At 52.1% G+C, this 20524-nt stretch overlaps 1 protein-coding gene across 3 annotated transcripts in view; it reads left to right on the top strand.

Annotated features, from left to right (window-relative positions):
* KCNJ4 (potassium voltage-gated channel subfamily J member 4) overlaps nucleotides 1–6333 on the top strand; it is a 19878-nt gene extending 13545 nt beyond the window's left edge. For all 3 annotated transcript variants that reach the window (XM_008636449.2, XM_017738046.1, XM_017738045.1), the window contains exons 2-3: nucleotides 160–335; nucleotides 1533–6333. In XM_008636449.2, coding sequence (XP_008634671.1) covers nucleotides 298–335; nucleotides 1533–2862 — 1368 coding nt within the window. In that variant the 5' untranslated portion in view covers nucleotides 160–297 and the 3' untranslated portion in view covers nucleotides 2863–6333. The remainder of the gene's footprint in view (nucleotides 1–159; nucleotides 336–1532) is intronic.
* The last annotated feature ends 14191 nt before the right edge of the window (nucleotides 6334–20524 follow it).

The following is a 20524-nucleotide window of genomic DNA, read 5'->3' as shown; positions in this document are numbered from 1 at the left end:
TCAGTTCTTCTCCTGCCTGAGCCAGGCTGCAGTGCCCCAAGGAGACCTCCCGACACCCCCTGAGCAAAAGGCTGGGAGCCCTGTGCCCGCCGCTCTGGACTGGGATGGGCGCTGTCAGGGGAGGCTCTGACTGGGTTTTGCTTCGTCCTTCTCTGCCAGGCGCGTGCCCAGGAGCGATCGCAATGGCAGCGCTGGTCCCAGCTCGCCAGAGGTGAAACCTGGAGCTGCCCAGTCCCACGTGAGTGCTGCTGCATGAGTGCCCACGCCCCGCCAGCTCCCGCGGCCCCCTGACATCCGATGACAGAGCGAGCCATGGGCAGCGTCCGAGTCAATCGGTGAGTAACCCTCCTTTCAAGACCTGCTGCTGCCCTGGGAGTGACCTGGTCCTCCTCATCTGGCCCCTCAGACCCTAACTTCAGACTGCCTTTTGATATATTCTTCTCAAATTACCTGCCAGCGGCTTTCCTGTTCTGAGGGGTGACTCCTCTCTCCTTCTCCAATCCAAAGCATGCCATATTGTAGGGGTAGTGCTTGGAGGAATACTATGGAGGAGAAGCAAAGCACTGCATGGTGGGCCAGAAATTACAGATTCCAGCAGCACTGCAGAAGCCCCATGTTCCCAGGAATCACAGCTACAGCCACCAGTGCTGTCTTTGCTGTGAGATGTGGATGGAGGGCTCCAGCTGACATGTCAACACTATGGTGCGGGAGAGAGAAACTCCCAGGGTCCTATGAGGCTGCAGCTTGTCAGGCATGAGGGCAGAGCAGTCTTCGTGCTTCAGTGCACCCTCTTGACTTCCTCGGTGGTCAGAACATCTCCTGCCACCACATCTCTAAGGAATATCTGCAACTGTCACAGCATGACGAGGGGCAGTGTCAGAGCGAGGGAGGGGAGCCAGAGGGGCAAAGATCTCTCAGAAAGTGTGTGTGTAGCTTCTGCCAAGGAAACTGCCAGTGCTTTGGCTGTTGATTTCCAAATTACACCTTTGGCTTTAGATAAAGGATGCTGGAAGACACACATGTTGCTGTGGCAACAGAATTGTCCTGAGTGCAGGATGTGTATAAACATTGTCACTACATACCATGAAATCAGTGAGCAGAGCAGAGGAGAAAATAGATACTCCCAGCCTTGTATTATATGAGGGCCAAAATGTGGTCAGGCTGCAGGTGCTTGCTCCCAGGCTTCCTGGCTGTCCCAGCTGCTGTCAGGTTTCAAAACCTTGCATCCCCCCTCACCATAAAGGCTGGAAGGTACCACAGAGCTACAAGCTGCTGCTGCTTTGCTGCCCTGTCAGGACTTTGCTAGCTGCAACCTCCTGGCAGCAACACTCAGCAAACGCTGTGGCTGATCTCCACCATTTTGGTCAGGTTGGCACCATGGTGCAAGAATCACTGAATCGTGCCGTTGTGAAATCCCACAGGGTGGTACTGTAGCCCTGTGAGCCACCCACGTCTCCTGCCCTTGCTGTCTCAGTGGTTGCTGTTATCTTTCATGAATTCCTGATGGAAGCGCCTGTTTCTTCTCTTCCCAGGTACAGCATCGTGTCAACCGAAGAGGATGGACAGAAGGTTTCTGCGCTGGGCAGCATGAACGGGCACAGCCGGAACGGGAAGGGCCACGCTCCCCGGCGGAAGCACCGCAACCGCTTTGTGAAGAAGAACGGCCAGTGCAACGTTTACTTTGCCAACCTGAGCAACAAATCTCAGCGCTACATGGCCGACATCTTCACCACCTGTGTGGACACACGCTGGCGATACATGCTGATGATCTTCTCGGCCGCCTTCCTGGTCTCCTGGCTCTTCTTCGGCTTCCTCTTCTGGTGCATTGCTTTCTTCCATGGCGACCTCAATGCACCGGCGGTGGCAGGTGGTCCCTCTCTCCTCAAGCCCTGCATCATGCACGTGAACAGCTTCCTGGGGGCTTTTCTTTTCTCAGTGGAGACGCAGACAACCATTGGGTATGGCTTCCGCTGTGTGACTGAGGAGTGCCCGCTGGCTATCATGGCAGTTGTAGTCCAGTCCATCGTGGGCTGCGTGATTGACTCCTTCATGATTGGCACTATCATGGCCAAGATGGCAAGGCCCAAGAAGCGGGCCCAGACCCTCCTCTTCAGCCATCATGCGGTCATCTCCGTGCGGGATGGCAAACTGTGTCTCATGTGGAGGGTGGGCAACCTGAGGAGGAGTCACATCGTGGAGGCCCATGTCCGAGCTCAGCTCATCAAGCCCTACATGACAGAGGAAGGGGAATACCTCCCCCTGGACCAGCGGGACCTAAATGTGGGCTACGATGTGGGTCTTGATCGTATATTTTTGGTCTCACCCATTATTATCGTTCATGAGATTGATGAGGAGAGCCCCCTTTATGGGATTGGCAAGGAAGAGCTGGAGACGGAGAACTTTGAGATTGTGGTTATTCTGGAGGGGATGGTGGAAGCCACAGCCATGACCACACAGGCACGGAGCTCTTACCTTGCTAGTGAAATCCTTTGGGGTCACCGCTTTGAACCAGTTGTGTTTGAGGAGAAGAACCACTACAAAGTGGATTACTCACGCTTTCACAAGACGTACGAGGTGGCTGGCACACCTTGCTGCTCAGCCCGGGAGCTGCAAGAAAGCAAGATGACCATCCTACCTTCTCCACCACCTCCCAGTGCCTTCTGCTACGAGAATGAGCTGGCACTTGTCAGTCAAGATGAAGATGAAGATGATGATGAAGTGGGTGTGGTGTTAGGGGGCAACACCAAGGAGGAGGGAGGTATCATCCAGATGATGGATTTTGGAAGCCACCTGGACCTGGAGCGGCTCCAGGCAACTCTGCCCCTAGATACAATCTCATACCGCAGGGAGTCAGCCATCTAACTCCTCCAGCCTCCCCGTTCCACACCCACTGCCCACAGTCTCCTCTGTTCCGTACCCATACACTGGATAAGCCCCTTCACCACCAAACAATGCCTCCCATGATTGCCTCTCAGCCCCCGAGTACACCAAAGCCTGGAGCTGCTCTGATACACTCCCTTTCTCATGAGGTCATACAGCCTGGGAGAGGAGTGAGGATACACTACTCTTCTCGGGTATGCAGCTCGGGCTAGAACCCCTTTCCTGCCCAGAGACAGGAGAGCAGCAGGCCTGGTCTCTTGTCTCTGGAGAGGTGACAGGAGTCCCTGCCTTCAGTGGACAGATTGGGACCCACAGCAAGTGTTTCTGCTACTGAGGCAACAGCAAACATTCTGTCCCCTCTCACCTTGGGTAGGCCCCATGGCTGTCAAGGGTCATCGCTGTCACTAGGAGAGGAGCGACACCTAAGCACTGACCAGATGAGGATAGAAGGGAGAGTTTGGGACTCCTGGAGGGAGTGGGGAAGGATCTCAAGGGAGGAGTTTATTTGCATGTTTGTTGCTTGTTGCACATGATTCTGTATATAAAAGAGAAGGAGAACTGAAATCCATATTCTTCCACTGCAAACGCCAAGCTAGGAGACAAGGACGCTCTGCATAAGCCACTCTGCAGTCTCCTTGGCTTTTGGTGTCTGTCACCTCCAGAAGCAGCTCAGCTCCACGGACTCAGATCCAGTTCTCCCAGTCCTCTTGAAAAACATGTCCTGCTCCTCTCCTGAGATACCTGGCGGAGGAGGCAGGGCCTTGTGCTTGCCACACTCAGACTGCTCCCTGGCACAGCACAGCCGGGATGACAGACAGGTGACCTGACTGGACAGCAGACCCTCCATTTGCTCCTTTTGCCTCCTCCATTCTTCTCCCTGCTGCCATCAGCTGTAAAACTGAATTTGTAACTATTTATTTTTAATAAAGTCTAAAATCCCAAGGGGAGGTTTGGAAGCAAAGGAGAGACTCCAAGGCTGCAGCCTGTTGTGGAGACTGATGAGGGTTATTAACACAGCTGTTTGCTATTTGTATGGCATTGGACCCTGGAAGCTCCACTGCGAGGGCTCTCTTGTTCTGGGCCTCTCTGATAAAAACCTACAATAAGAGGCTCAGAGAATTTGCTCAGGGAGAAGGTCATACAAATGTATGTATGGAGGGAATAATTTGCATTAAAATTACCAGTAGGATGGGTCAAGCAATCTTGTTTGCTTTGGAGATAGTGAGGGTTTTGCCCAGGGAAGGGTTATAGATAGACATGGTGAAGAGGTAGAGATGTGCAAGACATTGCTCTAGATGGAAGGCTTAAAAACCCCATTAAAAACCCCAAAGCCTTTCTTTTTGCTAGATTCAAGTGGAGGGAAAATGAGGGAGGACATCAACCAAAGCTAGACCTGTAACACCTCTTTGTTGTCATTTCACAAAAGAGCTGAAAACCTGATGAGCACCTTCCTTCAGGAGCAGCAGAATCACCCCTCCAAAACTGCAGATGAGGTGAGGACAGAAAGACAAACAGGAAACTCAGGAAGCTGCTCTGGGCACCCAATAGCTGTGCTGTGGTGGGGAAGAAATTATGTCCCACCTAATCCTTGATCTACAAAGCAGAAAAAAACATCTCAATATCAATTTGGAATTGGTTCAAGAAGCAAAAGGAAGAGAGGAAGAAGCAGAAGGGTAAGGAAGGAAATAGCAGGGCTGAGAGGAAGAAGCAGACATAGCAGGCAGCTGGTGGAGAAGGAAGGGGAAAAGAGGAAGAGAAAGTGAGGTTATATGGAAGCGCATTTGAGAAAGAGCACAAATAGACTCACAAGCTGTGTCTAGACCCAGACACGGTCATTTCTCACCCCAGGATGTAGGTTCTGTGGGGTGGCAGCTGTCCTGCCCAGGTTTGCTCCCTTTGCCACCACTCTCTGGGCCCAGCCATGCAGCCAGTTTTCTACCCAACGAACAGTGCACCCATTCAATTTCTCCAGGCAGCCAATTTCTCCAGGACAAATGCTTTGGGAGACAGTGCCAAAGGCTTTACAGAAGTGCAGGTAGACATCCTCCAGAGCCTTTCCCTCACCCACTAAGCGGGTCACTTTGCCACAGAAGGAGATCAGGTTGCTCAAGCAGGACCTGCCTTTCCCAAACCCATGCTGGCTGGGCCTGATTCCCTGGTTGTGCTGTATGATGGCAAGGTGAATTGCTCCATGACCTTTCCTGGCACTGAGGTCAGGCTGACAGGGCTGTAGTTCCCCAGATCCTCCTTCCAACAATTTTTGTAGATGGATGTCACACTGGCTAACCTCCAGTTACCTGGGATCTCCCTGGCTAGCCAGGACTGCTGAGAAAGGATGGAAAGTGTCTTGATGAGCTCTTCTGCCAGTTTTCTCAGTGCCCTTAGTTGGATCCCATCCAGCCCCACAGACTTGGGAGTGTCTAAGCAGTGTAGGAGGTCTCTGAGCATTCCCTCCTGGATTATGGGGCTTCATTGTGTTCCCTGTCCCTGTCTTCCAGCTCAGGGGACTGCGTACCCTGAGGACAACTGGTCTCACTATTAAAAACTGAGGCAAAGAAGACGTTAAGTACCTCAGTCTCTACCTCGCTCCTGTAGTGATCCTCGGCTCCAGAGTCCATCTGCCAGAGCAGTTTGCCTCAGAGCCTTCACTGAAATAATGGATACACTGGATTTTGAGTGGCCCCCATCCCTCCTGGTTCTGCCAGTGCTGAGGCAGAGCTGTCTCTCCTCAGAACTCCAATGCTCCCCACTTGGGAACTGGGGTGCCTCTCTCAGTACTGAATTCGAGAATTTGCTGGTTTAGGAAGTGGAGTTACTCCCTCCTTTCATTATTTACTTATTTTCCCCCGAGGGAATAAGTGGGGGCTGGTATTGACCTGGCTTTTAATACAGCTTTCAGAGTCGTGTGTCTGCCACTGGCCATGGAAACAAACTAATGGACCGAGAGAGAAGGACTTTGCGTGCGAGGACATGGGCATTCAGGACACAGGCTGGGGTGGTGGCCTTCAGGAGAGGGGGAACCCTCGTGGCTGGGCACCCCCCTCACGGACGTACAGCATCCTTTGGAGGTGGGTGGCAGTGCTTAGTGGGGATGAAGCGTCCCGTTAGCTCTTGGGAGGCTCATCAATCACCAAGGAGCAAGTGTGCAGAGATGCCAGACAAGGATGATGCACCAGGACCATGGGCATGCACAGCTGGAGTGGCTGGGACAACAGGTCAGCACTGGCACCCCTCACTTCACCTGGTGGGGCTTTTGGGAGAAAAACGGGACAAGATTGCAATAAATCTGAGGGAAAAAGCATCGTTCAGCCATACTGGTTCCAGGCCCTTCCATATGTCTGAACCTGCTGGACGTTTTCATGTCATGTTTGGCATCACGGTGGAGAAGACAGTGAGGCATTGAAGAATACCCAGCTAAACCCCTGCTGTTCAAAATAAAATTGCAAGAAAGATTTCAGTGCTCTCAGATCATTAGAGAGGGGAGAGAGAAGGGGTTGAGGGGAGGGGGCAGAGGGAAGGAGAGGAACAGCCAGTGTAGGAAAACAGAGGTGATGAGTAAGTTTCTGCCTATCAGACACTCCTCATGCAGCTGTGCTGCTGTTGCCACACACAGCCCCTCAAACAACATGGTGCAGCCACTCCAGTGACTGTTCCTGCAAGCTGCACACATGCCCACAGGCTTTGCTGATACACAGCAGCAGGACATTGCTCTGCACAGGTGCTTTTCTGCCTGCACGCTGGAATCCCTGAGCACTCGTGCCCAAGGACACACTGCACGTGCCTACATGTGTACGCCACTCGTGGGGGCATAATCCATCCTACACCACAACTGCATCCCATAAACACCCAACCATGTTCCCAAAAACGCCCCACAGCAGCCAGTATCTCAACAAGTGCCTCTCTGGCTGTATGCTGGGGACTCTGTTACGCAGCCTGTGAAAAGCCACCGGGAGAATCCATCCTGGAAAAGTGTTTGCTATAGAGAAGGCTTGACATTTTTAAGGATTCTCCGAATCAGCCATCCAGGCCATTCATAACTGTAAACACACCAGGTAATTTACCTTTTGCACACAGTGTGTGGAGCACGAGGTAGGTGATACCTCCTTGCCCTGTGCTCTCCAGAGAAGATACCTTTAATGCATGAGAGGGCATGATGTCCCTGGGGTCCTTCCCTCCTCCAGGACCTGATGGAGGGACTGCTTCCCTAAGACTTGCCTCTAATCCCGAGGGACTGGCAGCTTGCTTTTCAGGAGGAAGACACTGCTTCTTTGTTTATTCGACCACAATCTGTACTTCTTTCCTGTCTTACTTCTGAACATCTTACTTGGCTCATTATTGGAAGTTATTCAAGTACCAGAAAGATAATGGGGAGAGGAAGGACTTTTCCCCTATGAATAGGATCCAGGCACTGGTTCAGATCCTCTACCCCATGACAACTAACCATGCTGTTGTCACTCTTGCCAGCTCTCAAATGAATGTTGTTGTTTGAAATGACACTTGAGAAACTTGTTTCATGTTTTATTTTTGGTGACACTTTTGGACAACCCTTTTGAAAAGAAATCATCATTGGCACCTTTCAACTCACACAAAACTTGCTCAGCAAAACACTTTGATACACACTGGAACTAAAAATATTTTTAAGGAACACAACAATAATCTCAATTGGGGAGAAAATGGGTTTGGATTTCCATGATTAGGAAATGGTGCTGAAAATGTCTGTGCTTCTGAACAAACAGGTTTCAAACAGTTTGGTTTCATCCAAGTTTTGCCCAGGAATGGATAGGGCACATGGCATTGCCCCAGCAGCTGTGCACAGGCTTGTGACCTCTGCAAGAATGCCTCCTCTGTGTTCTTTGAGCTTTAGCAGCTCTTTTTTCCCTTTGCAGGAGGGGCTGAGGTCTCTCTCAGCTTTTGGACAGGCAATGCAAAGTGGCCACGGTTTTAAATGTCACAAAAAAAAAAAAAACCCCAAAAAACCAACAAACCCCCCCCCCACCCAAAAAAAAAAAAAAAAACAACCCAAAAAAACCCCTCCAAAACAAAAACCAAAAAACTAACAACAACAACAACAACAAAAACTCTTATCTTCCCAGACCATTAAGGGCTTGCCCCCGCGAAGTCAATGGGACTTTGGCATTGCCCGTGGTAAGAGCAGAGCTGGACCCTAATGGAGCATCATCATTATTGGAAAACCCCGCAGGGCCCGGCCCCGTGCTAAATCCGCAGAACTGGGATGGGCTGTTGCTGCATGCGCAGGAGGGAGAGAGGAGGGAATGCAGCCTGCTGGGGTGCGGCAAACGTGGGGTGGTGTAGGGCAGCTGGGGCAGCCTCGCTGGGGCAGAGAGAGGGGGACAGCAGAGGATGGGGAGGCAGGGGAGGCAGGCTCTGTTCGCAGCTGCCTGCGGCACGGGATCCCACCGCCGGGGGATGCCACAGCAGCAGGAGAGGAGATGGCAACCAGTTCTCGGAAGGGCTGCACAGGCTTCTCCTCCTGCCGTGGTCCGCAGGGCGGGGGTCCTGCCCTTCCCAGCCCCGGTGAGCTCCCGCCCGCAGGACGGGCGCACGGAGGCTGAGTGGCGCGGCGAGACTGGGCAAGCCCGGCCATTGCCCGGCCTCAGAGCACCATCTAGAGATGGAAGCAAGGCTGGCATCCCCGCGGGTCCTGCCGTCGCAGAATCATAGAATCTCCCAGCCTGGAAAAGACCTCTGAGGTCACCAGAGCCCTTAAACCAGCACTGCCACGTCCACTACTAAACCATCTCCCTAAGCACCATATCTACACATCTTTTAAAGATGGGGGTGGTGGCTTCTCCACTTCCCTGAAAAGCCTGTTCCGGTGCTTGACAACAGTTTCAGTGAAGAAAATTTTCCTGATATCCAAACCAGGTAAATGTAAAGAGTGATAAGGTCACCCTAGAGCCTCCTTTTCTCCAAGGCTAAACAACCCCGACTCCCTCAGATGCTCCTCATAAGACTTGTGCTCATCCCCACAGCATCCTTGCAGCTCCTGACTCCCCAGGCTCACCCAGTGCTGCTTCTGGCCCCAGTGCTGGTGGGACCCTGTGGGGCTGGGCTGGGGCTGAGGCCAACTCTCCAGGCACTGCCATGGGGCACAGCTGGGGTTTGGGGGAGAAAATGTTTGATCTGGAATGAAAGTAGGCTCTGAAAGTACCAGCATCCACCACCAACGCTGCAATAAAGGTCAGCCCTCCTGACAGCCAGGCCACGGTTTTCACAGAGAGGACACTGACTCTGGAAACAGCTCAGATATGTGCTACCACTTTGACTTCTTCTTGGGGAGAAATCTGCACAGCCATGCCAGTTCTGGGAAGTTAGGCAGAGATGACCTTTTTCAGAGTCAGGTCCTTCTGGTTGCTGCCTTGCTGTCTGCTTGTCCTTCAGTTCTTTCTCAGCTCTGCCTGGTTGCACGTGCTCAGTGTACGAAATTTGCTCTCTTTCTTCCGATTATTCAGTCCCTCGATGGGACATGTACAACCTATGGCTGTAGCATGGTGCTGCTGCCTCTCCCATGCCACAGGTGGGAGGCCAGCACGCTCCGATGGTGGGAGAGGGGCAGTGAAACTGCATGGAAGTGGTGTCCTCGTCAGCATGAGGGCTGTCAGGAAGAAGGCTTGCAATGCCCTGAGAGCTCTTCAGGCAAACAACCATTTTGTATCCCCTTGGGACAAGAGATAAAGACAGCCTGGCTTGCAAACTGTAAGAAGGCTCTGGTCTTGGGCTTCTTCCAGTTCCCAAGAAAAGCGACACCAGCAGAGCAGTCAGTGGGCTGCTCATGTAATGCTTACCTTTGACCACGTCCCCTCCAGAAGGGAGCAGTTAGTGTGGGCAATGTCTCTGCTTTCTGGGCAGCCTGGGCACACGGATCCCAAGCGACTCGCTGTCGACGTCAGGTCAGCCTGGGAAGAGGTAAAGTGGAGCAATGTGGTTCCACTGCAAATGATGCCTTAGGTTTTAACCTTCAAATAAATACCTACTTTTATTCTCTTATTTTGTCTAGCCTCTGTTTTTAGGTAGCCACTCCAGGCATCACCCTGATGCCTGTGAAGAAATTCAGGATGGACACAAACACTATCCTGAAATAGTCTGTGTGACACAAGATATTTGAGCTTTAAAAGTTTTTTTTGGCCTCTGAAATTAGCAGGATTATTTTGGTGCTGGCCCCAGATTTGAAATAGCAAGTCTTGAAACCTGGGACCTGGCAATATTTGGGTGCCTGGCTGTAGTGCTTTGATAGAGTTGTTTGAATGTCCCAGTCACTGAAAGAGTCAACTGAGGGCCTGTAGAGCACAAAGCCTTGTTACAGAAGCTGCACAATTGAGAGAATAAGGAGCTTGAAATTGCTCCTGACAGGTGATTAGGTGCTCACCCAGCAACAGCCTCTGTGTGTCTACTGGGGGCCGGGCACAGGCCTGAGCACCACTTCTGGGGTATGGAACAGAGGAGGACGAGCTGGTGCAGGAACTCCAGAGAAGACTTTGAAGGTATTTATAACATGACCTGCAGTCTCCACATGCTTCTCTCAGGAATAAGGTAATGAATCAGTAGGAGAGTGGGTGTGAGCACATGACAGGCAGTGCATACCTATAGCAGAACACTTGGTACCACACAGAATGATCTGACTCAATGTAAGCAGAGTGGAGCCATCATTTAGCTCCAGGCTGCTGGGTTACACCATGTGCCTTTTGTTTTCTGAGATACAGTGTTGTGCTCACTAGCAAGGAGGCTGCCTTGAATAGAGAAACTTATGTGACCTCTCCAGTGTCGTGTGAGGCTGTAGGAAAAGCAGGGAAGAGCTGTGATGTAAGCCAGCTCCGGAGCACAGAGCTGCACACATGGGCTGACTGGCTGCACCCGGGGTGCCCTAGAGTGTCCAAGGAGCCAGCAGTGCTCAGCAAGCCAGTGGGTGCCAAAGGGACAGAGCAGTCTGAGGTCAGTGGAGGAGGCAAGTCAGGGTGAGAGCAGCTGGCAGTGGTTGCTGCAGAGGAGGTACAAGGTGTCTTGGTAGAGCTGTCCTGGCCAGATGAAGCTGCATGTTCCCTGCTGCTCTGTTTGAGACAGCTCTCCTGCAGTGGTCAGATGGTCTCACGAGCTCAAAATGCATTGTCAACTGTTAAAATGCAAGGGCCATTTGTGAAAAGCGTGGGATTTTCTGAATCCTTGTAATAATTTGATGATTTGTCCCACGGAGAAGCCTCCAGAGTCCTCATGTCTTCAGTGGCTCCATTTTGCTTGTTGCTGCAGTCACAGGAGAACGGACAGGTTCTGTTCTCAGAGAGAAAGCAAGCAAAGGGAGACAGAAGCAGCTGACAGAAAGGCAAAGTGACTTTCCCAAGATCATGAAGCAATCAGTGGCCAAAGGACAGATTGAACCTTCCACTGTGGGTTTAACCTGTCACCTCCCTGTACAGCTGAAGAAGGACATTGCAAGTGATAAATGAACCAGGAGCAGTTCCTAGACTGTCTCTGCCTATCCTATGTCTGCAGCTGCAGCAAAGCTGTTGCCAGGACATCGCACTTCCCTGGGTACACACACAACACCCATCACCTTTGTACCGCTGCCTACAATTCCAGATGCTGTGCTTATTCCCAGACCAGATGCTGTGCTTATTCCCAGCTCAGATACCCCTGGCCTCTAGACATCCAGATGCAGGAACTGGGAGCCACTGGGCCTCAGATCTTCCCCAAAAATAGCCTACTCGAGGCAGGCCTTACTGACACAAATCATCACCTTCTAGAAGTGAATAGGAGGCCATGGGAGGCTCAGATGAGCAAGTCTTGCAGTCCCTGATGAGCAACAGCATGATGCAGGGCAGAAACAAAAATACACAACCTCAGTCCTCACAGGGAATGAGTCCCAGCTGCCTCTCGCCCTTCGCTGTGTGGGACGGGTGGTGAGATGGCCTTTTGTTAATCGGTGCCCTGTGCCTTGTGTTCAGCTGGCGAGGACACACTGTCCCTTCCAGAGAAACCCCTTGCATAAGAATTAAAGAGGAGCTGCGCTGAGATGCTGAACTAATCCACCAGGGCATGTCGGGAAGATGCATTTTAAGCCATTCTCCCTGCCCTCCCGCCTTCCAGTGCATTGTTTATCTCTCCTGTCCCTCCCACAGCAGTACGAGAATTATTCTGACTGGGCCAGCTGCTTTCATAACCGCCTGCGTTCTGTCCCGTCCCCTCAGCCCCAGAGCCCGCCTGGGAGATGCTCGTACATGGGAGGCTTTTTAACTATGGCCGGTTTGTGCTGCTGTGAACAACGAGCCCCCACAGACACTGCTGCCCGCTGCCCGCAGTGCCTGCTGCGTGTGCTGCACGCACATTTCACCACTACGGCCACACGTTCCCTCCCCTGGCACACACACGCACAGTCCCCCCGCACGCTGACACCACAGGCTCCTTGCCAGCTCACTTTGCTGCTGTGATGCTCAGCGAGCTCCCCGGCGTGCACAAAACTGGCACAGTTGTCACAGGTATTTGGAGCTGCAGCTCCCCTGCCACGCTGTGCTCCTCACCCATCGCCCATCATATCTGCGGGATGCCTTGTCTCCCTGGAGCCGCTCCCTTCGCACGGGAATCAGGCTCGCAGCTCACCCCTGCCACGCCCCCCCCCCCCTGCCACGCTGTGCTCCTCACCCATCGCCCATCATATCTGCGGGATGCCTTGTCTCCCTGGAGCCGCTCCCTTCGCACGGGAATCAGGCTCGCAGCTCACCCCTGCCACGGACACACGTGTGTGTAGCACCTACACACCTGGCTCTTGCCAGACGCACACGCTACACACAAATGGGGCCCTGGGCATCACAGCATTGAAGGATAATTCAGTTTGAAAGAGACCCCGGGACAGCTCTAGTCTGGTTTCCTGCTCAAAGCAGGGTCAGCAAAGAGGTCAAATGAGGTTGCTGGGAGCTTTATTTGATCTTATAAACTACTAGGATGGAGACTGTACAGCCTTTCTGGGCAACTTTTTCCCACACTTGACTGCCTTTGAGGACAGAAAAATCTTCTTTGTATTCATGCTGGACCTCTCTTCTTTCAACTTATGTTCCTTGTCTCTCATCCTCCCACCAAGTACCACTGTGAAGATCTTGGCTCTGTATTTTACCAAGACTCACAGGTCCTTTCCCACACAGCTGTTCTGCATCTATCAGCTCCCCAGCCCAAATCGTTGCCAGAGCCTCTTCCTTGCCAGGTTCAAGGCTGTGCATTTGCCCTTGCTGAACTCCCAGTGTTCCTGCAGGCCCATCCCTCCAGCATGCTTACGGCCCTCTGAGGGCAGTCCTTCCCTCAGTCATGGTGATTTGTTTCCCCTCCCTCCAACTCAACAACCTGAAAGTTTGGTGGAAGTGCACCCCATTGCGTTTTCCAGGTCATCAATAACCATGTTAAACAGGAGAGGTCCCAGTACAGCCCCCTGAGGCATCCCACTTGGTACCAGCCTCTTGGGAGAGGATAACCCATTAACAATTAACTACTCCCTGTGCCTGACCAGCTAAATATTTTTTGTGTCCATCTGCTTGTCCACCTATTGAGACAATACCACCTTTACTTGGATATCAGAACATTGGGAGACAGTGTTGAAAGCCTGGCTGAACTGGAGATAAATGATTTCCACTATTCTCCCCTCACCCATAAATCCAGTCTTTTTATCAAAGAAGGTGATTGGGTTGTTCAGTAAATTGGTAAATTCACACTGGCAGTTGCAAGTCACCTTCTTATTCTTCATGTGCTCAGAAATATGTTTCAAGAGGACCCACTCCAAGGCTCAAATGAGTCTGACCAGCTTGTAGCTCTCAGGATCAGTATTTAGGCCTTTGAGAAGAATGGGGGACCTTGTCTGATCCATACTTCTGTACCCAGCCTCTCCTCCAAGCAGCCTCCCAAACACAAATCACTTCACAGCTGCATTGCCTCCCACCTGAGCAGTCCTATATTTCATTTGGCCTGACCTGCAGAGCTCCCTAAAGGGATGAATGTAGCTTCTTAGTTCTCCATTACTTTACTCTTACTGTTCCTAACAGAGACAGAGAGAGGGCTGTGTCTCTGAGCCCCAAGGCTGTGATCTTCTCCTTGGGCATCACAACCTCTCACTAAAGGCTTTGAGTTTACACTGCTGCCAAAGGCTGCCCCCAGTGCCTTGCAGGGAGGGAGAAGGGTGCAGAGCAGCCTGCTTCCACCCCTTCAGGAAGATAGGACATGGCTGCCTCAGCTGATGCTCTGCCACAGGATGAGGCCATGGGGCAAAAGCCAAACAGAGAGAGGGGCCAGTTCATCTCTTTATCTCAAAAAAAACCCCAAACCCAAAACCAAGCATTGAGTATTTTAAAGGGAGATGTGCTGCTTTCAGGGTGAGGAGGAATCCGTAAGACTTGGCAAGGCAGGCATGGTGCCTCCCCTGTGACCCTTCATCTTCCCAGACCCTGCAGGCACTTGGGTGCCTTGGTGCCCAGGGAGTACTCAACGTACAGGAGAGCAGGAACGAGGTTACACATCTTCAAGTAAGATCCTGCTGATTCAGCCCTGAGTCCAGCTCCTCCCAAAGAACCTTGGCCCTGTCTTGTGGTTCTCTGATACATCTGCCCTGACCTGACACAGCTCTGAGAATGCACCTAAATATTCCTGTTTATTTGTTTCTTTTCCCCATTAGATCCGCCTTTTTTTTTTTTTTTTCCTTTTACCAAAGCAAGCCAGCAGGGGTGTAATAAAGAGAGCCAGTTGCAAACTGACAGAGGCTGGGAATACCACGAGGATAAAAAAGGTAAGGCATATATGGAAAAAAGCAATAAATGCACTTAATTACAGGTGTGGCCAGAAACAGCTCCTATTATTAAGGTTGTCAACACTTCCCTTTTCAAGACCCTGTTTTCACTTGCTTATAACTTTGTCAAAGTTTCACCACTGGAGCAGAAATTTTCCATAGAAAGCGATTGTCTCGGCTGGAATAGGGCATATTTATTTAGTTATTTTTTAAAATGGGGACCCACCACTAGTTTTCCTGGGCTAGAGGATATATATATATGGCCCAGGGGACAAAAGCTGTGGAACTTACGGGCTTTCAAGCAAGGGCTTGGCCTTGGGCAGGATGTCAGGTTTTGTGTCATGGAGGCTGTGTTTTGCCAGCTCCATGAAACACTACTACTCTCCCCCACCAGCATGGACAAATTACATGGTTTTGTTAAACATGGAAAGAAGACTCGTCACAGCTTCACAGCTACAAACTTTTCAACCTCTACTAACCTGCCCAACCTTTTTGGTTGCTGAGGCTGTCATGACAGCATATGGACTTTCCCAGGGTGGAGCACCGCAGGAGGAAACTGGGAGGGCTCTCCCTTCTAGACCTGCAACCTGCTGTTATGTGTCATGCTCTGTTTGAATCTCTCAGTGCTTTCCTCTGCCCCATGTTCCCAGCCACCTCTCTTTTGCCTTATGGGAAGCCTGGTGGAGAAAACTCCCTGATTTGAATACAGAAGGGATGAAACTCAAGGGAGAGAACCAAAAATCTGGGGGAAAGCAAATGAGACTGGGAGGCAGATGAGACCACAAGCTGCAGGGAAATGCTGGGTCTGTTTGGGAAAGGGGCTATTGCCTGATAGCTGGTGGAGTGACTTGGGACGGCTGACCAGGATGACTGGAAGCAGAAAGCAGGGCTGGCTGGGGCAGTGAGATGGGGAATGGGAAGAGCAAAGGAGGGGTGATTGTCAGTGGGATGGGGAGAGGGGATGGGAGGAGCTCAGGCCATCTGCCTGGGTGGTGGGAGTTTCTAGTGACGGATGATGGAGCAGTGCTCCTATCATCCATCCAACTGCAAAGGAAGGCTTAGGCAATAGGGAGCAGCTTGTGTGGAGCGGGACAGCATGTGGTGGGAAGGCTGGGGCTGAGTGGCCAACGACATGCAGCTGAGCCAGCCTGGTACTGTCTGGGCAGGATACTGGGCCTGGGAATACAGCGGGAGAAGGAACAGTGAAGGGCAGGTGAGGAGGACCTGGAAGGGGGCAGTGGCTGAGCCCAGAGCCCAGGGCTTCCTTACAAGAAGGGAAACTGAAAGTGGGAAAGCATGGAGGGGACAAGGGAACAAGGGAGGACAGCCATATCAGCTTGTGTTTCTGGGACTGGAGACTTCTCCAGTATCCAAACAAGGGTCTTTTCCCAAGTCTTCCTCACAGCTCTTACTGTTCCTGTGCCGTTACCCCAAATGCTACCTGACAGCACATGTCACCTCTTGCTAGTCCTGCACCTTGCTGAGGACAACAGGCAGTTGCTGCTCGCTGTTATATCAGAATACACATTTCTCATCGCTGAGAAATGTCAGCACCAAGGCTGTCTGTACAACTGCCCTTCAATGTCCTCGTGCATATGAATTACAGTTGAGTCTCTAATTATGTGGCCACAGATTTATCTTCCACAAGACACCTGCAGCACACAGGTTAGATGGTGTTCTGGATGAGTCTGGGCTGTGTCACGAAGAAGGCTCTTTGCAGGGACTCATCATCATCTCTTCTTTTTGTTGTTGTGTTGTTTCGTTTCGGGGTTTTTTTTTCACAAAAGCGTGAAGAGAGAGGAGTGACTCATTGCTGAGGCAGTTGTGTGCTGCCCTGGATCCTTGCCCCTGCTGCGGATTTCCTACCTGATGCTGAGCGAGTCACTCACAGCAATCTTTTCAGAGGTAGGTATTAGCTATCTTCTATTTATTTTGGCATTTTGCTCTGTTTTTAGCCTTGTGCTATCCTGGGATCCTGATGTCTCATTTGCAGGAGTATTTATTGCTCCCTGTTGCATGTGAAGGGGGACTTGCACCTGACTCTAGAAAATGCTTTGAACTGCAGAGCACTCTGGTAAAGTGCTCAGATCAGCATCCCCACCTTTCAGGATGCATTTGACCTTCCCTCCAGGAATGCTGGATCTTCTCTAAAATGCTTCTGTCTTGCTCTGTATGAGTACTGTAAATCTATTATTATTTGGGAAGTACTGAGAAACTAGAGTATATGTTGTGTAAAAGAGACCCTATGAACATCAAATGTTGTTTTTGGAGTGGGGGCTGCATGTTCTGAATGAGCTGTGAGTCAATGCTTTGAGGAACTCTGTCAGCCCTGCTGCATGTGTCAAGCCACAGGTACCTTCCTCCTCAGGTACCTTTGCTCTTGAATTGCACGTGGCAATATATTTGTTCTCATTTCTCTTATTTTCTTACTTTCACTGCCCTTGGACAAGTAGAACTTCAGCACAGTGTAAAAGTTTTGTCTGCTCTTTCCCCGATTGCTCACACTTCCGTAGCACACGCAAGTGTCTCTGTGGCCAAGTGACCTTAGTCTTCAAAGCAGTGTGTCCTTCTCCAGAGAGTGAGTGAAATGGGATTCTGCTCTTTGTTGATCAGGCAGAACTGCCAAATGTGACCTGGCAGTTCTCTGAGGTCTGCTAGGTCACTGGAGCTCAGCTTTCCCATGAGTTTTACTAGGTGCTATGAATATCATATACCGTGACTCTGGAAGGCCACCCAGCCGTGACCCTGGGAATAAACAGCACAACTCTAGCCCTTCTTTTCCTTTCCTACCCGAGGAATGACATGATGGGAAGTAGAGAGGCTGGCTGGGTGCCCAGTGAGGTATAGCCCCCTTGGATACACCAGCCCACAGGATTCGCCTCAAGACACATTGCCATGGGTTTCCTCTACAGTGCTGCAGCGAGAGCGCTGGGGACAGCCCAAGGACCTCCGCATGTGAATAGGACAGCAGCCAAACGTAGCCCATCTTCTTCTTGCCTGGCTTCAGCAGCAGCACTCCCTGTATCATCTAGGGGTGCTTTGACCATGTCTGAACCCTGTGAAAAGTAGACATGAGGTGTCCCAGGTGCAGAGCTCCCGGTTGCTGAGCTGAGGGGCTTGGACTCCCTTCCATGCTCTTACACAAAGATCCCTTCCAGGCAAACTAGGGAGACAGGACGAGGTGAGGCCTCTTGGAGCCTCATCTGGGAATGTTGTTTTGAATGTGTGAGCTGCGTCTCACCGCTGGGTCTGGGAGCTTAGACAGCCTTCCAGGTGCTGCTGTCTGAACAGAGTCTTAGTGTACCTCGGTTGCTGTGTTGTGGCGTCTATTACAGTGCTAACCTGAGGGGGTGTTCATCTTTGGAGAGGTGCACAGAGGAAAAAACGTGGTGCAACTGCCCACCACTTGGATCACTGGAGAGGAATGGAGATGGCCCAGCGGAGTTTGTGAGCATGGATTCTGCTTGTCCCTCAAATTTATTCCCTCTCCAACCCAATCCCGGCCTCTCTCTAGTTGGGATCCTGCTGCTTGTGTTATATATAACAACTTCCTTTCTCAGACACCGGGGCAGAAGTTACCTGTTGCACCACTGGAGCACTGACATCTCTGATGGAGACAGGGTCCCAGCAGTCCTGGCTGCTACATACATAGCCAAAATCAGCAGCCCCTGGCCCAGGCTCCCTAATAAAAATTACTCCATAAGAAGAGGTGTAACTAGGCAATGCTTGGAAAGAGGTGGGTGTTAATAGATCACATGGCTAGCCAGCACTAAAAGCTTGATTACAATTCAATTAAGGGAATGTTTCTAATTAAGGAGTTCTTATTTTAAGCTGTCAATGATTAAAATAAAGGTAGCTGAAGTGTCCGTACACACTCTGATTTCATCCCTGAGGGCTGCATCTGCATTGGGGATTTCTTCAAATTCCCTCCCGCTGCCTCAGTCAGCAACAGGGGGAGAGTTGGTATGGCCACTGTCCTCCCAGACCTTGCACCTGCCTGCCAAGCAGTGTCACCCCAAGCTCTGCTCCCACAAGGTGTGCTGAGGGCTGCTTCTCCTGGGTGCTGACTCAGATCCATCCTTCCCAGCTCTGTATCAGAGCCCACCTCGCTCAATGCCTGTATGAGCCTGCCACTTGCAGCAAAGTCAGGAGCGGTGCTGGGCTTTGGCAAATCCCTTCTCCACTGATGTGCACCCACCCAGGGAAGGAGAGCAACCCTCGGCTGGATCCAGCAGTGGCTGCATACTATTACCTGCCTTCCCATCTGCTCACTGTTACATAAGCTGTGAAAAAACAGAGGTTCAATGGAGCATGTGAAAGGAAATGTCATTACTACAAAAAACTCAATTAAATTTTAAATTCTCCAAGTGGAGGCAAAGTTCGGTAATAAAACAGGCCCAGCAATGAGAGAGGGAAGCAGCACTGGTTCCCAAGGGTTTGCATAAATGAGGAACTATTCCCAGGTCTCAATGGCCTGTCAAGTCAGCAGGGGCACTGGCTGGCAGTGGGATTCAGAAGGTTGCAGCCCCCCATCTTGGTACAACTTGGAGCAACGACTGCTCTCTGCAGCGCACGGTTCCAACACGGCTACAGGCTGTGCCTCTTGGTGCCAACAGCTGGGCTTACATTGTGTGTTTGGAAGCTGGTATCAGGGTCCTGGCTTAGGAGCACCTAAGGGCTGTTCTGGTATGGGGGCTCCTGAGCTCTTCCCCATCACACTTATCTCCAACTGCAGGAACTGGGGTTCTTGACTTTGGGATGGCTGTGCCAGAGCAGCTCCTGGACCCTGGCAAAGCATCCTGGTGCCTCCAAAGCCGGGCAGCATCTGGCTTTTGCTCCACAGGACCCTCTGTCCCTTCCAGCTCACACTACACTGGCCTCCAGCCTTTCCTGCAGTTCTGCTCCCAGAGCTCTCAAAAGCACCTCCATCCTCCTTTGCACATCCAACCCCAATCTCCCAGAAGCCTCAAAATTGTTCCCCCGCCTGGGCTCTGCTCCTACACCCCCATATAGGTCTGATACATCCTGGCTGCTTCCCCTGACTCAGCTGGCTTTTGGAGATGCTCTGGGGCTTGCTCTGCCCACCTGCCCCCCGAACACTCCCGGGTCTGGGGGTAGCCCCAGCTTTGCACCCATCTGTTGGTGGGTGCCTCGTGGACCTCTGTCTGTCCACATTAGGGTTTGTGTGTGTGCTTCGTTATTCGTGTGGATTTGCAGGGGCTTCACCCAAGGGGCCTCCCCACTCCTGAGGGGCGTGGGCTGAGGAGGAGCCGTGATACTGTGGGGTTGGGGCAGCTCTGATGCCTCGTGGGCCTTCCTGATGGGTTCCCGCTTGACATCCGCCGCCAACGCGATGGGACCCAGCACCCTCGTTTGATCATCCCCATGCGGGGCCACCCTGCTGTGGGGACTGTGGACTGCCATGGGTGGGCTGTTGCCCCACTCTGAGGAGAAGCCTTCAGCGGGGTCGCGGCCCCCCAAACCGAGCCCGTGTGTGCGTGCCCCGCTCGCCGGAGTTGGACGACGGCGGCTGGGAAGGCGTCGGGAGCGGCGGCGGTTGCGCCTTTAACGGCGGGCGGAGGAGGAGGCGGGGCCACCCTGCTGTGGGGACTGTGGACTGCCATGGGTGGGCTGTTGCCCCACTCTGAGGAGAAGCCTTCAGCGGGGTCGCGGCCCCCCAAACCGAGCCCGTGTGTGCGTGCCCCGCTCGCCGGAGTTGGACGACGGCGGCTGGGAAGGCGTCGGGAGCGGCGGCGGTTGCGCCTTTAACGGCGGGCGGAGGAGGAGGCGGAGGAGGAGGAGGGCCGGGGCTGCGCTGGGTGACATCAGTGGGTTTGGCTCCGGGGCTCAATGGAAACTGGGTGAGCGCCG

Source organism: Corvus brachyrhynchos, unplaced genomic scaffold, assembly GCF_000691975.1.
Source record: "Corvus brachyrhynchos isolate BGI_N302 unplaced genomic scaffold, ASM69197v1 scaffold56, whole genome shotgun sequence".
NCBI lineage: Eukaryota > Metazoa > Chordata > Aves > Passeriformes > Corvidae > Corvus > Corvus brachyrhynchos.
The sequence above is the reverse complement of the archived record's forward strand: the minus strand, read 5'-3'. Positions and strand labels throughout refer to the sequence as shown.